A 14249-nucleotide genomic window follows, 5' to 3' on the forward strand; every position below is an offset into this window, starting at 1 on the left:
AAAAAAACCGCGCGCCCGTCTGTCAGCTCGGCTCTCGCCTCAGGTGTGTTTGCAGGGAGGCGACTCTCGGCTGTGTCCCGTGCGTGAGGAGCCCGGCCGGAGCCTGGGGGCTGGGCGGGCGCTGGGTGCGGCTGGTGGGTGACGGTCGACCGGGACCGCGACGGAGGAGAGGCACCTCCGCCCGCGGAGGGTCTTGGGAGGGGGAGTTCTGTGGGAGGTCGGGGAGTTCTGTGAGAAATCGGGGAGTTCTGTGGGAGATCGGGGAGTTCTGTCGGAAATCGGGGAGTTCTGTGAGAAATCGGGGAGTTCTGTGGGAAATCGGTGAGTTCTGTGGGAGGTCGGAGAGTTCTGTGGGAGATCGGGGAGTTCTGTGAGGAATCGGGGAGTTCTGTGGGAGATCGGGGAGTTCTGTGGGAGATCGGGGAGTTCTGTGGGAGATCGGGGAGTTCTGTGAGGAATCGGGGAGTTCTGTGGGAGGTCGGGGAGTTCTGTGAGGAATCGGGGAGTTCTGTGAGAGATCGGGGAGTTCTGTGAGAGATCGGGGAGTTCTGTGGGAGATCGGGGAGTTCTGTGGGAGGTCGGGGAGTTCTGTGAGAGGTCGGGGAGTTCTGTGAGGAATCGGGGAGTTCTGTGAGGAATCGGGGAGTTCTGTGGGAGATCGGGGAGTTCTGTGAGAGATCGGGGAGTTCTGTGAGAGATCGGGGAGTTCTGTGAGAAATCGGGGAGTTCTGTGGGAGATCGGGGAGTTTTGTGAGAAATCAGGGAGTTCTGTGGGAGATCGGGGAGTTCTGTGGGAGATCGGGGAGTTCTGTGAGAAATCGGGGAGTTCTGTGGGAAATCGGGGAGTTCTGTGGGAGATCGGGGAGTTCTGTGAGAAATCAGGGAGTTCTGTGGGAGATCGGGGAGTTCTGTGGGAGATCGGGGAGTTCTGTGGGAGGTCGGGGAGTTCTGTGAGGAATCGGGGAGTTCTGTGAGAGATCGGGGAGTTCTGTGAGAGATCGGGGAGTTCTGTGGGAGATCGGGGAGTTCTGTGGGAGGTCGGGGAGTTCTGTGAGAGGTCGGGGAGTTCTGTGAGGAATCGGGGAGTTCTGTGAGGAATCGGGGAGTTCTGTGGGAGATCGGGGAGTTCTGTGAGAGATCGGGGAGTTCTGTGAGAGATCGGGGAGTTCTGTGAGAAATCGGGGAGTTCTGTGGGAGGTCGGGGAGTTCTGTGAGGAATCGGGGAGTTCTGTGAGAGATCGGGGAGTTCTGTGAGAGATCGGGGAGTTCTGTGAGGAATCGGGGAGTTCTGTGGGAGATCGGGGAGTTCTGTGGGAGATCGGGGAGTTCTGTGGGAGGTCGGGGAGTTCTGTGAGAGGTCGGGGAGTTCTGTGAGGAATCGGGGAGTTCTGTGGGAGATCGGGGAGTTCTGTGGGAGATCGGGGAGTTCTGTGGGAGGTCGGGGAGTTCTGTGAGAGGTCGGGGAGTTCTGTGAGGAATCGGGGAGTTCTGTGGGAGATCGGGGAGTTCTGTGGGAGGTCGGGGAGTTCTTTGAGGAATCGGGGAGTTCTGTGGGAGATCGGGGAGTTCTGTGGGAGGTCGGGGAGTTCTGTGAGAGATCGGGGAGTTCTGTGAGGAATCGGGGAGTTCTGTGGGAGATCGGGGAGTTCTGTGGGAGGTCGGGGAGTTCTTTGAGGAATCGGGGAGTTCTGTGGGAGATCGGGGAGTTCTGTGGGAGATCGGGGAGTTCTGTGAGAAAGTGGGAAATCGGGGAGTTCTGTGGGAAATCGGGGGGTTCTGTCGGAAATCGGGGAGTTCTGTGAGAAATCGGGGAGTTCTGTGAGAAATCGGGGAGTTCTGTGGGAGATCGGGGAGTTCTGTGAGAAATCGGGGAGTTCTGTGGGAAATCGGGGAGTTCTGTGGGAAATCGGGGAGTTCTGTGGGAGATCGGGGAGTTCTGTGGGAGATCGGGGAGTTCTGTGAGAAATCGGGGAGTTCTGTGGGAAATCGGGGAGTTCTGTGGGAGATCGGGGAGTTCTGTGGGAAATCGGGGAGTTCTGTGGGAGATCGGGGAGTTCTGTGGGAGATCGGGGAGTTCTGTGAGAAATCGGGGAGTTCTGTGGGAAATCGGGGAGTTCTGTGGGAGGTCGGGGAGTTCTATGGGAGGTCGGGGAGTTCGGTGAGGAATCGGGGAGTTCTGTGAGGAATCGGGGAGTTCTGTGGGAAATCGGGGAGTTCTGTGGGAGATCGGGGAGTTCTGTGAGAAATCGGGGAGTTCTGTGGGAAATCGGGGAGTTCTGTGGGAGATCGGGGAGTTCTGTGAGAAATCGGGGAGTTCTGTGGGAAATCGGGGAGTTCTGTGGGAGATCGGGGAGTTCTGTGAGAAATCGGGGAGTTCTGTGGGAAATCGGGGAGTTCTGTGGGAGGTCGGAGAGTTCTATGGGAGTTCGGTGAGGAATCGGGGAGTTCGGTGAGGAATCGGGGAGTTCTGTGAGAAATCGGGGAGTTCTGTGGGAGATCGGGGAGTTTTGTGAGAAATCAGGGAGTTCTGTGGGAGATCGGGGAGTTCTGTGGGAGATCGGGGAGTTCTGTGAGAAATCGGGGAGTTCTGTGGGAAATCGGGGAGTTCTGTGGGAGATCGGGGAGTTCTGTGAGAAATCAGGGAGTTCTGTGGGAGATCGGGGAGTTCTGTGGGAGATCGGGGAGTTCTGTGGGAGATCGGGGAGTTCTGTGGGAGGTCGGGGAGTTCTGTGGGAAGTCGGGGAGTTCTGTGGAAATTGGGGAGTTCTGTGGGAGATCGGGGAGTTCTGGAGAAATGGGAGAATTCTGTTAGAAATTTGCCTCCTGTGACTGCCGAGATGCAAGACCGTTGGATGTAGAAGTACTGTGGGCCGGCACAACGCGCGTGAATCCCACGCTGGGTGGCGTTAGGGACCCCTCCACCCCCGACCTGCGCCCCCTTTCCCCCTCAGGTTTTATTTTAATTTTTACAGGTTTATTGTAGAAAGTTTCTTGAAAAGATTTGAAAAGACTCCCCAGTGACAGTCACTGTTTTGCTCATGCTCTTCATCTTCAGCATTAAAAAAAAATTTTTTTTCTGTGCAGATGAAGTTATTTGAGGAGGGGATTTTTAAATTTTTTTTTTCATTTTTAACTTGATTCCCTCTCCCCCCCCCCCCAATTATTAAAGAAAAAAATCTTGTTTTCTGGGCCACATGCTGCAGTGCTTGCTCCAGACTCTGTGCTCAGGAATATTCCTGGAAGGCTGGGAAGGGGAAGGAAGGGGAAAGGACTGGACGAATGTGGCTCCAGGGATCGAACTGGGTCGTCTGCGTGCAAGGCGAGGGCCTTAACCCTTATACCGTCTCTCCAGTCCCATTTTAATCTTTTTGATGTGCTGCCTTTCAGGGTAGCAAGATGGAGTTTTCTAGTGGAAGGCGGAAGAAATTGAAGTTGGTGGGTGACCAGAGGAATGCTTGCTACCCTCATAGCCTGCAGTTTTACTTGCAGCCACCTTCTGAAAACATCTCTCTGATAGAGTTTGAAACCTTGGCTATTGACAGACTTAAACGTGAGTGGTATTTGGGTAAAAAATTTTATATTCTTGAGCACCTCGTATACTTTGTGGGAAAGCAGACACTGTATTTTCTCATTAAGCAATTCATTCAACAAATAACTTTGATTTGCTGACTTATTTATTTATTTATTTATTGCCAATGGAGGGTTTGCTGTTCATTTGTTTATTGCAGGATAATTTATTGAGTGCCACTATTTTGTTATTATTTTTGTCTTTTTGGCCCACACTCTCTGGGGCTCAAGGGTTACTGCATTTAATAATGCCCTGTTCAAAAATAGTGCATTTGAAAGAGGTGCGAGTGTCTCAGTTTCATCAAAACTTTGCAAGAGAAGCTTCCATGTGATTTAATTTGAAGGCTGGTTAGAAGAATTTGAACTGAGAAGTAAAGGGTTTTTCTAAACTAAGACCTATGTCTGACCAAAGGCATTTTGTATCAAGCAAATGAGGTGTAAGAGTGATGTGCTTAGTCTGTTGAGGACCTTATTTTCTGTATGATGGTGGAAGAAATGAATGAGCCAGGTTAAGAACTGAAACAGAAATAATAGCTCAGTTTTCATAGTTTGTTTCAGGTTTACTTATAGGAAAATCGGAAGGCAAGGAGTGACACGAAGTCATTTTTAGAAGAGTAGAGTGAACAGCCAATACAGAGAAGGGGGTACTGAGTACCTGTTCATTAAATGAAGGACTGAAGACAAGGGGGAAAAAAGGTCTGCAGGAACTTATCAGTAGCAGTTGTTTCCTAGCAGTTAAGACGATGATTGAAAAGTGTCGTTAGACTTGACACTTAAGAGGTAACATGGTAAAGGTTTGACCTGAGACAGTGACAGGAGAGATTTAAGGAATGTTAAGGAGGTATTATTATTAAAATAATTTTTTATTGAATCACTGTGAGATAGACCCTTACAAAGCTGTTCGTGATTGGTTTTCAGTCATAGTTTTCCAGCACCCATCCCTCCCCCAGTGTACATTTCCCAGCACCATCAGTGTCCCCAGTTTCTCTCCCATCACCCCTCTTCCCCTAGACTGCCTCTGTGACAGACACTTCTCTCTCTCTCTCTCTCTCTCTCTCTTTCTGTCTCTGTCTCTCTCACTGTACATTGTGGTTTGCAGTACAGATACTGAAAGGTTATCGTGTGTATCCCTTTACCTACTTTTAATACTCAGTTCTTGTCCAGCTTGATCACTTCCAACTATTATTCTCATACTGGTCCCTTCCCTATCTTACCTACACTGAGGAGGTATTCTTGACAGAATTTGGTGACTAGATGTGAGGAGTAAGAAGATGGAGCGGCTGAACTTTCAAGTTGCATGATCTGGTGGATGGAAATTCTTCTAGTGAAGATAGAGATGGCAAGAAGAAGGGCAGGATGAAGGGAAAGATAATTTGGTTAGGTTTGTGAAAAAAAAAAAGTAAGGAGATCACTGGGCTTATATTCAGGTGACTGTTAAAAAAAATTACTGTTTTTGCCCTCAAACGCAGGACCTCACGCATGCAAGGCAAGTAACACTCAGGGATGCACTGAGCTGTGTCCCTGGATTTAAAAGCTACTTTGCCCATAAATTAATAAATGCTTCTTATATTGATGGATGAAAAGTGGTAGGAACTGTTGGACAGGTTGTAGGAAAGATACAGAATGGTTTATTTAGATGCTAGATGGTTGGAGAGCCACTTTTCCTTGCTGTTGTGTCACCTCTGTTTCATCAGTAAAGAAAGGACTTTCTGATGAGTCTATACAGAGTAAGTAAAGCAGGCACCTGGTAGACCACTCCATAAGAAGGATGAAAACAAGCCCTATTTGATCTTCTTTTCATACTGATAAACTTTTCTTAGCAATAGTGGCTCAGTGTGATGTTGGCATCGATTGCCACCCATCATTCCTCCTTCCCTCCCGATTGAGAATTTCCGGTGTTATATCTTGCAGTGGGTATGGCTGCTTTAGAAGATGGATGGAGATTCTCTTCTTCTAAACCTGTATAATTTATATGTTATACTTAGCACAGCAGTAGGGCGTTCGCCTTACAAGCGGCCAACATGGCTGACCCGAGTTTGATTCCTCCGCCCCTCTCGGAGAGCCCGGCAAGCTACCGAGAGTATTCGATATGCCAAACACAGTAACAACAAAGTCTCCAATGGAGATGTTACTGGGCCCGCTCGAGCAAATCGACGATCAATGGGAGGGCCTTTACCTTTACCTTTACCTTACTTAAAATAGAAAGTGTTGCAACTTGACATCTTTTGCAAATAAATAGTTATGGAATTATTGCTATCAATGGATGTTACTTGTCTTGGATTTGGGTTTTAAAAATCCTATCTTGTATTTGGTTTTATTTCCTCTTAAATTTTATCTTTTTAGTGCTAAAAACCGTTGAAAATCTTGGTGTGAGCTATGTGAAAGGAACTGAGCAATACCAGAGTAAATTGGAAAGCGAGATTCGGAGGCTCAAGTTTTCCTACAGAGTAAGTAAAAGGGGGAAAATGTTCCTTCAGTTTGTAACAAATATTCCTTTAGTTTGTGTATTGAATATTAGTTGTGGGAAAAGTCTTGAATTAGGTTCAGGGCCTTTACAAAAAGTAATGTAGCATAGACTGTGTGAAGGCACGTATAGCCCACTTCTAATCATGGCCATATGGTTAGATACCTATAGTACAGCAGGTTTTCTCAGCCTTCTGTGTCAACACTTGGAACATACCTCCTTGTTACAGTGGATTTTTGTGCATTGTAGCTGATCAGTAGTAATCTTGGCTTCTCCCCACTAGATGTCTCCAAACACTGCCAGATGTACCCTGGGTGTACAGAATGATGAATGCTGTTGTTAGATGTGTGCTTCAGCGACTCGAGGAGCAGATAGAATCACCCACTCAAACCAGGGAGGTTTTAGAAGACTTTCCAGAGTAGTTCTAGAATTGCATCTAGATAGATGTTATCAAAAACTAAAATATTGAAATGCTGACTTGAGTGGAGAGAAAAGAACTGATTGAAGATATGTCAAGAGGTAGAATCAGGCCAGAGAGATAACTCAGTGGATCCAGTACATGATTTGGATGCAGGAGGCCTGGGTTTAATCCTTGGCAAGACATGGTCCCTTAAGTACTGCTAGGAGTGAGCCAAGCATGGAGCTGGGAGTAGTGCCTGACTACTGCTGAGTACACTCTTTTTTTCCCCCATCCTAAGCCTCCACAACCCCCTTCTCCCTCCATCCTCCCCCCCCAAAAAAAAAGTCAAAATATTTTAGGGACTGATTTCAGGGAAAAGGGAAAGAGAAGAGTTATGAATAACACCTAGATTTCTTGTTACAATAACTAAATAGTGATAGTACTTTTGAGATGGAATATCAAGGAGAAGTAAGTCTTAGACGAAAGATGTTGAACTTCAGTCATGAGTTGGAAGTGCCTGTAGAGTTCAGTGGATGGTTGGGTACACACACGGGTCTGGGTTTAGGAGACATCTGGGATGGGAGTATAGATTTAGGGGGAAGGTTGGAATCATGAGTAGATGGTGACACACTAGGAAAATATTTGAGAGAAAATTATAGTAATATTTAAGATGAAATGGAAATGGACAAGTTTGGGAAGGAAATTGAGGCGTTACCTGAGAGGTAGGAGATGAGGCAGGCAACTGGTGTCATATTAGCCGAGGAAGACTGATGACATAAATAAGCATACAAGAGTACAGTGGGATGCCTTGCACATGCCTGACGTGGGTTCGATCTCCTGCACCCCATATGGTCCTCTGAGCATCTCCAGGAATCATTCCTGAGTGCAGAGCCAGGAGTAACCCCCCAGAACATTGCTGGATGTGACCCCTAAACCAACTTCCCCCTTCAAAACAAAAAAAGACCACAGATAAATGTAGGAAAGTTTCATGTTGCTTTTATTTTTTGTTTAGTTTTTTTTTGGGGGGGGCACACTCTCTGGTGTTCAAGGGTGGCTCCTGGTTCAGTGCTCAGGAGACCATATGTGGTGCTGGAAATTGAACTGGACCTCCTGTTCAGACATGCATTCCAGCCTGTTGAGCTCTCTTTTCAGCTCTGGAATATGTGTTCTTTCAAACAGAAGAGACTAAAGAAAAAGGGAAATTGTAGGATGTACCCGAGCACACAAGTATGCACACATAAGTATGCATACATAATGGGATAGTTGAGCACATATATATTGCTGATAGATCTAGAAGAGAAGGAAGAGCAAGGGAGCTTGTAGTTATACGCAGTGAGTATTTGATAACTCAAAGGCCTTGTGAGACAAGTAAGAAGATAGTTGCATGGTTTAGGTAGGTTGGGGACTAGCTTTAAGTAGGAGGAAGGAGAGATCTTTTCCACAGGATGGATGCAAACAAGTGCCTTTATTTTCTGTACAGTCAGTGAAGTGTCAGCTGAGAGAGGTTCTGTGGTCGGGAGCTTGGGCCAAGCAAGTGAAGACTGAAGTAGGTTTTCTGACATGTGAGGAAGGAGCTGATTATATATCAAATTTCAATTCTATTTATTCTTTATAAACTGTGTGATCCTGGGCAATGTTTATATAACTTTGCTGGGCCTCAATTGTCTTTTCCTTAAGTTACGGATGTAAGTGCCGGAAAGAAAGCTCAAAGTTGTTCTGAATTTGTTTCCTGGCACAGTGTAGGTCACCTTGACCCTTTTCTTTCCCCTACCTGCTCCAGTACTGCCAGCTCGGCCCTGGTTGCTTAGTTGAGCCTCAGTTGCTTTGCTGACTCCTAGCATCAAATGGTAAGACCCTAACTGCCGGCCTGAGGATTACTGGCATTGGCCTCTGGTGTCTCAGCTTTGCTTGGGATGCCACTATAAAAAACAATGGGGATTTAGTAGTGCCTGTCATATATATATATATCTATCTATATATATTTTTTTCTTCTAAATTTTGCTTTTTGTGTCACACCCAGCGATGTTCCTGGCTCTGAACTCAGGAATTACTTCTGCCAGTACTTGGGGGTCAATATGGGATGCTGGGATCGAACCTGGGTTGGCCACGTGCAAGGCAAATGCCGTACCCACTGTACTATCACTCTGGTCCCCAGCCTGTCATATTTTTTCCCAAAGGTTTAAGTAGATGAATAGATTAAAAAATTGCTGGTACCTCAGCATGCTCAAAATACATTGCTCTTCTGACTTGAATAAGGATTTCTTGTTTGGTAGCGATTCAGTCGAGGTTAGAGACTGAACTTCTAATACTCTAGTCTCTTAGCTATCGGTATATTTTCTTCTTAGGGATTCTATCTCCGCTTTGGGAAATAAACCAGAGACTGGAACTATAAATTTATTTTGAATTCAAGTTTTTCCAGGTGGTTGAAATCAAAGAAGCTGAAGATTTATGTGTAGGCGTGGTGGAAGTTGGTAAAAACCCTGAGGCTAGGCAAAAAGAGAAGTTGATAGGAAGAAAATTGAGGGGTACAATAGAGATTCTCTTAACATCCGTTCGGATTTCAGTTTCTTCTGATTACCGTTAGTGAAATATCCTGGCAAATGCATTTTGAAATTTTGAATTTGAAACATTTCAAAATATGATTGCCCTTGCTGATGCATGGATGGATCTGAAAATATCTTGCTGAGTGAAATGAGTCAGCAGGAGAGGGACAGATACGGAATGGTTTCACGCATTATTCAGGATGTAAAGAAGCAGAGTAGGGGAGTAATTAATGCCCTAAGGCAATGAAAGTGAAGCGCAGGAGACTGAACCGTTCCTTTAGTAGGAAGCTTGTGGCTAGGGAAGGGACCACACGCAATGACAGAGGGAAGGGGTCTTTGGAGCAGGGCTAGGTGCTGGAAGGATGTAAAGTGACATGCGTAATACACTCTCAGGAACTGTATGGTCAAACTACAGCACCTAAGGAGTGTGTTGGGGAGAGGACAAATGACAAAAGTATCTGCTCTAGAGGCAGGGGGGATTTGGGGATGGGAGGGAAAAGGGACATTGGTGGAGGGAAGTGGACACTGGTGATGGGATTGGTATTGGAACATTGTACACCTGAAACTCAGTCATGAGTAACTTTGTAATTGTGTAATTCAAGGTGATTCAGTTAAAAAAAGAAAAAGACAAAAACAAAATGATTTCCATGATAACAAGTATTTTGAAACATTGACTTTGGTTTTTAGTTGATACTGATTCAGATTTTTCTTTATAATTCTTAACCATTTTCAGGCATTTATTTTATTTATGTACTGTTATTTTTAAGGAAAGCCTGGCAGATGAGTATGAACCAAGAAGAAGGGACCATATTTCTCACTTTATTTTGCGCCTTGCTTATTGCCAGTCGTGAGTATCCGTTTACATTCTCATCGTCAAATGTAAGGTCTTGGTCTAACAGTCTGGCACGTGAAAAGTTAATAGGCATTTTACTGAACATAGTAGCACTGTCCACCCGTTGTCCATCGGTTTGCTCTAGTGGGCACCAGTAATGTCTCACAACAAATTGTGAGACTTGTTGTTACTGTTTTTGGCATATTGAATATGTCACGAGGAGCTTGCCAGGCTTTGCCTTGCGGGCGAGATGCTCTCGGTAGCTTGCCGGGCTCTCCAAGAGGGGCAGAAGAATCAAACCTGGGTTGGCCAGGTCGGCCTTGTGCAAGGCAAACGCCTTACCCACTGTGCTATCGCTCCAGCCCACTGAACATAGTAAAACTCTTAATAAAATCAAAAAATGGTTCATATGTTGAAAAATTATTACAGTGAAATTATTATTAATTTTTTTTTTTGGTGTGTGTGTGTGGGGGGCTGTCCTCAGGGCTTACTCATGGCTGTGTACTTAAGGATCACTCCTGGCGAGTTCAGGGGACCATATGTGGTGGCTGTGTGCAAGGCAAGTGCTCCACCATTGTACTATATTTCCTGTCCCTCCAGTCAATTTTTGAAATCCTTTTTTCCGCTTTTTGGTTTTTTTTTTTGGGGGGGGTCACACCTGGTGATGTATAGGGGTTACTCCTGGCTCTGCACTCAGGAATCACTTCTTGCGGTGCTCAGGGACCATATGGGATGCTGGGAATTGAACCTGGGTCGGCCATGTTCAAGGCAAATGCCCTACCTGCTGTGCTATTGCTCCAGCACCAATTTTTGAAATCATTTTACTAAAGAATATAAAAGAAATTATTTTTCTTACAAAATTTGTTCACTGAAGTTTTTTGAGAAATTGTTCATTTGGAATTATAAGGGATTTCAGTTAGGATTTGTTATATTTGTTAATCTATAGGAATGGTTATATTTATAAGAAACAATGAATTAGACACATGCTTGAGTTTGATACTGGTTTTTAGAAGTTGAACTATGTGGATTAGTGCCCATTTAATCATTAGATACCTTGCTTTGGCTTCTTAAAAGTGAGAAGGTGGTTTCTTAGAATCAAGAGTGCCACCTAGAGGGAGAAAGAGTTAGTTGCTTTTGTTCTTAAAAATTGTGTGTTTTTCTTGTTATTGACTAAATACCAAACATTTTATACCAAACATATTTTTATAAATTTATTTTTATTCATGGGCTTATCAAGTGAGCATATTTTGTTACTATCCAAAGATAATGAATGAATGATTATCATTATCTTGGGAAAAGTAAAATATTCTCACTGTTGTGAGATCTGATCTGCTTATTGTCTGTCATCTGCAAGTTGTTCACTGAGTCTGTGACCCAGGGATTGGATTATGCACAGAAGACCCACCCTACCCCTACCGGTACCAGATAAATACCTCACCGGCAGACCTCCACTACCTCCAGTACCTCTACTACCCAGCTGCCGCCACACTCCACGATGCTTTCCGGACTGCGTGGCCGCAAAGCAGCCGCGCGACATATTATAACACACTTAATACCAATATTCCAGGATTGCTGCACCATATTTAATAGGGCGCAAATATGGTTTGAACCATACGAACACCTACAAGGATGATTAGAGGCTGCCCCAAAAGCCTTTATCTCTCTCGGAGAGCCTGGCAAGCTACCGAGAGTATTCTGCCCACACAGCAGAGACTGGCAAGCTATCTGTTGTGTATTTGATATGCCAAAACCAGTAATTACAATGGGTCTTATTCCCCTGACCCTGAAGGAATCACCAATGTGGCAGCATTGAGAAGGATGAGGAAGGAGAGGCTGATAAAATCTCAAGGCCGAACTAGGCTGCCAAAATGGAGAATGACAAAAATGATTGTCGGTACTTTCAATGCATGTACGTTGGCATCAGATGCATCCATCGAGGATCTGATGGTACAAGCGCAAAAGACCAAGTACAACGTCATTGATCTGACCGAGACAAGAAGGCATCAATCACATTACACCATTTTCGACACTGGAGAAGAAGTGTTCCTTGGAACATGTGATAACAGAGGTGTTGTAGGCGTTGGTGTCCTTGACAGCATGAACTTTGCCATGAGCATAGATTTATTCGAATGCTTAACAAACCGAATCAGACGACTACACTTGAATAGATGTGGCTTACTGCCAGCAGTTTCTATCTTCGTTGTCTACGCACCAACATCCAATTATGATGAAGGAGAAATTGAGAAGTTCTACATGGAGCTGGAGAAGTTCTATAAAGAAGACCACACATTCTACAAGATCATTGTCAGTGATTTTAATGCCAAAATAGGACCGAGAAGATCAGGTGAATAACTCCACATCGGGACTCATGGCCTAGAATGGAATGAACAGGGTGAGAGACTGTCTGAGTTCATCATGTTGACCAAGACCATCCATGGTAACTCACAGTTCCAAAAGGCTGAATCTAAACGTTGGACATGGGAGTCTCTTGATGGACGGTTCCACAACGAAATTTCACCACATCAGATTCAATCGATGGTTTTGCCTGACTGATGTCGCTGTTGTCCCAAAATTCCAAATGTGATCAGACCACCATCTCCTTTGTGCAAATTTCTACTTCACAGAGCGGGGAGAAAGGGCTGCAAAGTTCAAAAAGAGAACTCCCAGAACGACCACCAACTGAGAGCTCTTTGGCACTATTGCTGCAACATGGGAAGATGCCGTTGTTGACAACATTGATGGAGTATGATCGACTGGTTCAGCACCTCCACGATTGTACAAGGAATGCCAAGAGAGAGATAGCCACAAAAAAAAACGCTTGTCTTTGAAAACTCTTGAGCTTATTCGCCAGCATGGTTTGGTGCCTGCCTCAGGCAACCGCAAGCGAACATCTGAGCTCGCAAAGCAGTGCAGAGATGCCATCAAGGAAGACCTCAAAGAGAGAAGAGCAGAAGTGCTGGTAGATGCGGCAGAAGCCGGGAAAAGTATTCGTAACACTCACCTGTCCTTTGCCAACTACAAGACCAAGATGACTGCCCTCCGACATCCCGATGGATCTGTCACATCTTCCAGAAGGGCAATGGAGAAGATTATCCATGACTTCTACTCAGATCTCTTTGATAGCCACGTCTACCTGCCTACATACCAAATTCTGCAGGATGGATATGTCGTTTCCAACGTTCTCCCTTCCGAAATCCGACATGCCATTTCATCGGTAAAGAAATGAACAGCACCTGGCTCAGACAAGGTCAGACCTGAACACATGAAGAACCTGCTGTCTGTACTCATCAATATACTGGCTCGGCTCTTCACACGCTACCTGTCTGAATGCAAGGTTCCGACCCAGTGGAAAACCAGCAGGACTGTACTACTGTACAAGAAGGGAGACATCCATGACATTGGCAACTATCGCCCAATCTGCCTTTTGTCTGTCATCTACAAGCTGTTCACTCGAGTCATCCTGAATATGATTGGCAGAACACTAGATGAAGGACAACCATACAAGCAAACCGGGTTCCACAAAGGATTCAGCACAGTTGACCGTATCCACACGATAACCAAGCTCATTGAGGTTTCTCGGGAGTTCAAGATGCCGCTCTGCTTAACGTTCATTGATTTCAAGAAGGCCTTTGATTCTGTTGAGACGAAGGGGTCATTGAAACCCTAGCCAATCAGGGCATTCAAACTCAATACATCAGGATCCTCCGTGAGCTCTATTATGGATTCACTACCAGGATCTCACCATTCTTCAAAGAAGTGATCATCGATGTCAAGAGAGGGGTTTGGCAGGGCGATACCATTTCACCAAAACTCTTCAGTGCCACCCTCGAGAACATCATGTGACGACTGGAATGGGAAGGAATGGGAGTGAAGATAGATGGTCGGCAACTACACTACCTCCACTTTGCTGATGACATAGTTCTAATAACACCAAACATTAGCCAAGCAGCACAAATGCTGGCCGACTTTGACCAGGAGTGTGGAAAGGTCGGACTACAGCTGAATCTCACGAAGACAATGTTTATGAGAAACAGCCTCGTTCCTGACCCTCCATTCACTCTCAACGGAATGACCATCTCCGAATGCAACAGTTATGTGTACCTAGGTCCAGAAGTCAACATGACAAATGACCTGGTACCTGAGTTGCACAGGAGGAAGAGAGCGGCTTGGAACTCCTTCAGTAGCGTCGCTGAAATATCTAAGAGGATGAAGAACCTCCAGTTCTGGGCACATCTTTTCAATTCCACTGTTCTCCCTGCATTAACATATGCCTCAGAGACCTGGGCCCTACGCAAACAGGATGAGAACGCTATTCAGGTTTTTCAAAGAGGAATCGAAAGAGCTATGCTTGGAGTGTCTTGCGTCACTCAAATGAGAGAAAGAATCCAGAGTTCTAACCTTTGTCGATGATAAAGAATCAGGGACACTGTCTCGTTTGCCAAG

General features: G+C 45.5%; 1 protein-coding gene across 1 annotated transcript in view; it reads left to right on the top strand.

Moving 5' to 3' along the window:
* The first annotated feature begins 3393 nt into the window (after positions 1–3393).
* The window catches only part of PRIM2 (DNA primase subunit 2), a 349057-nt gene continuing 338201 nt past the window's right edge, over positions 3394–14249 (top strand). The window contains exons 1-3 of the mRNA XM_056137376.1: positions 3394–3550; positions 5911–6014; positions 9742–9821. Coding sequence (XP_055993351.1) covers positions 3397–3550; positions 5911–6014; positions 9742–9821 — 338 coding nt within the window. The 5' untranslated portion in view covers positions 3394–3396. The remainder of the gene's footprint in view (positions 3551–5910; positions 6015–9741; positions 9822–14249) is intronic.

Source organism: Sorex fumeus, unplaced genomic scaffold (genome assembly GCF_029834395.1).
Source record: "Sorex fumeus unplaced genomic scaffold, SorFum_2.1 ptg000124l, whole genome shotgun sequence".
NCBI lineage: Eukaryota > Metazoa > Chordata > Mammalia > Eulipotyphla > Soricidae > Sorex > Sorex fumeus.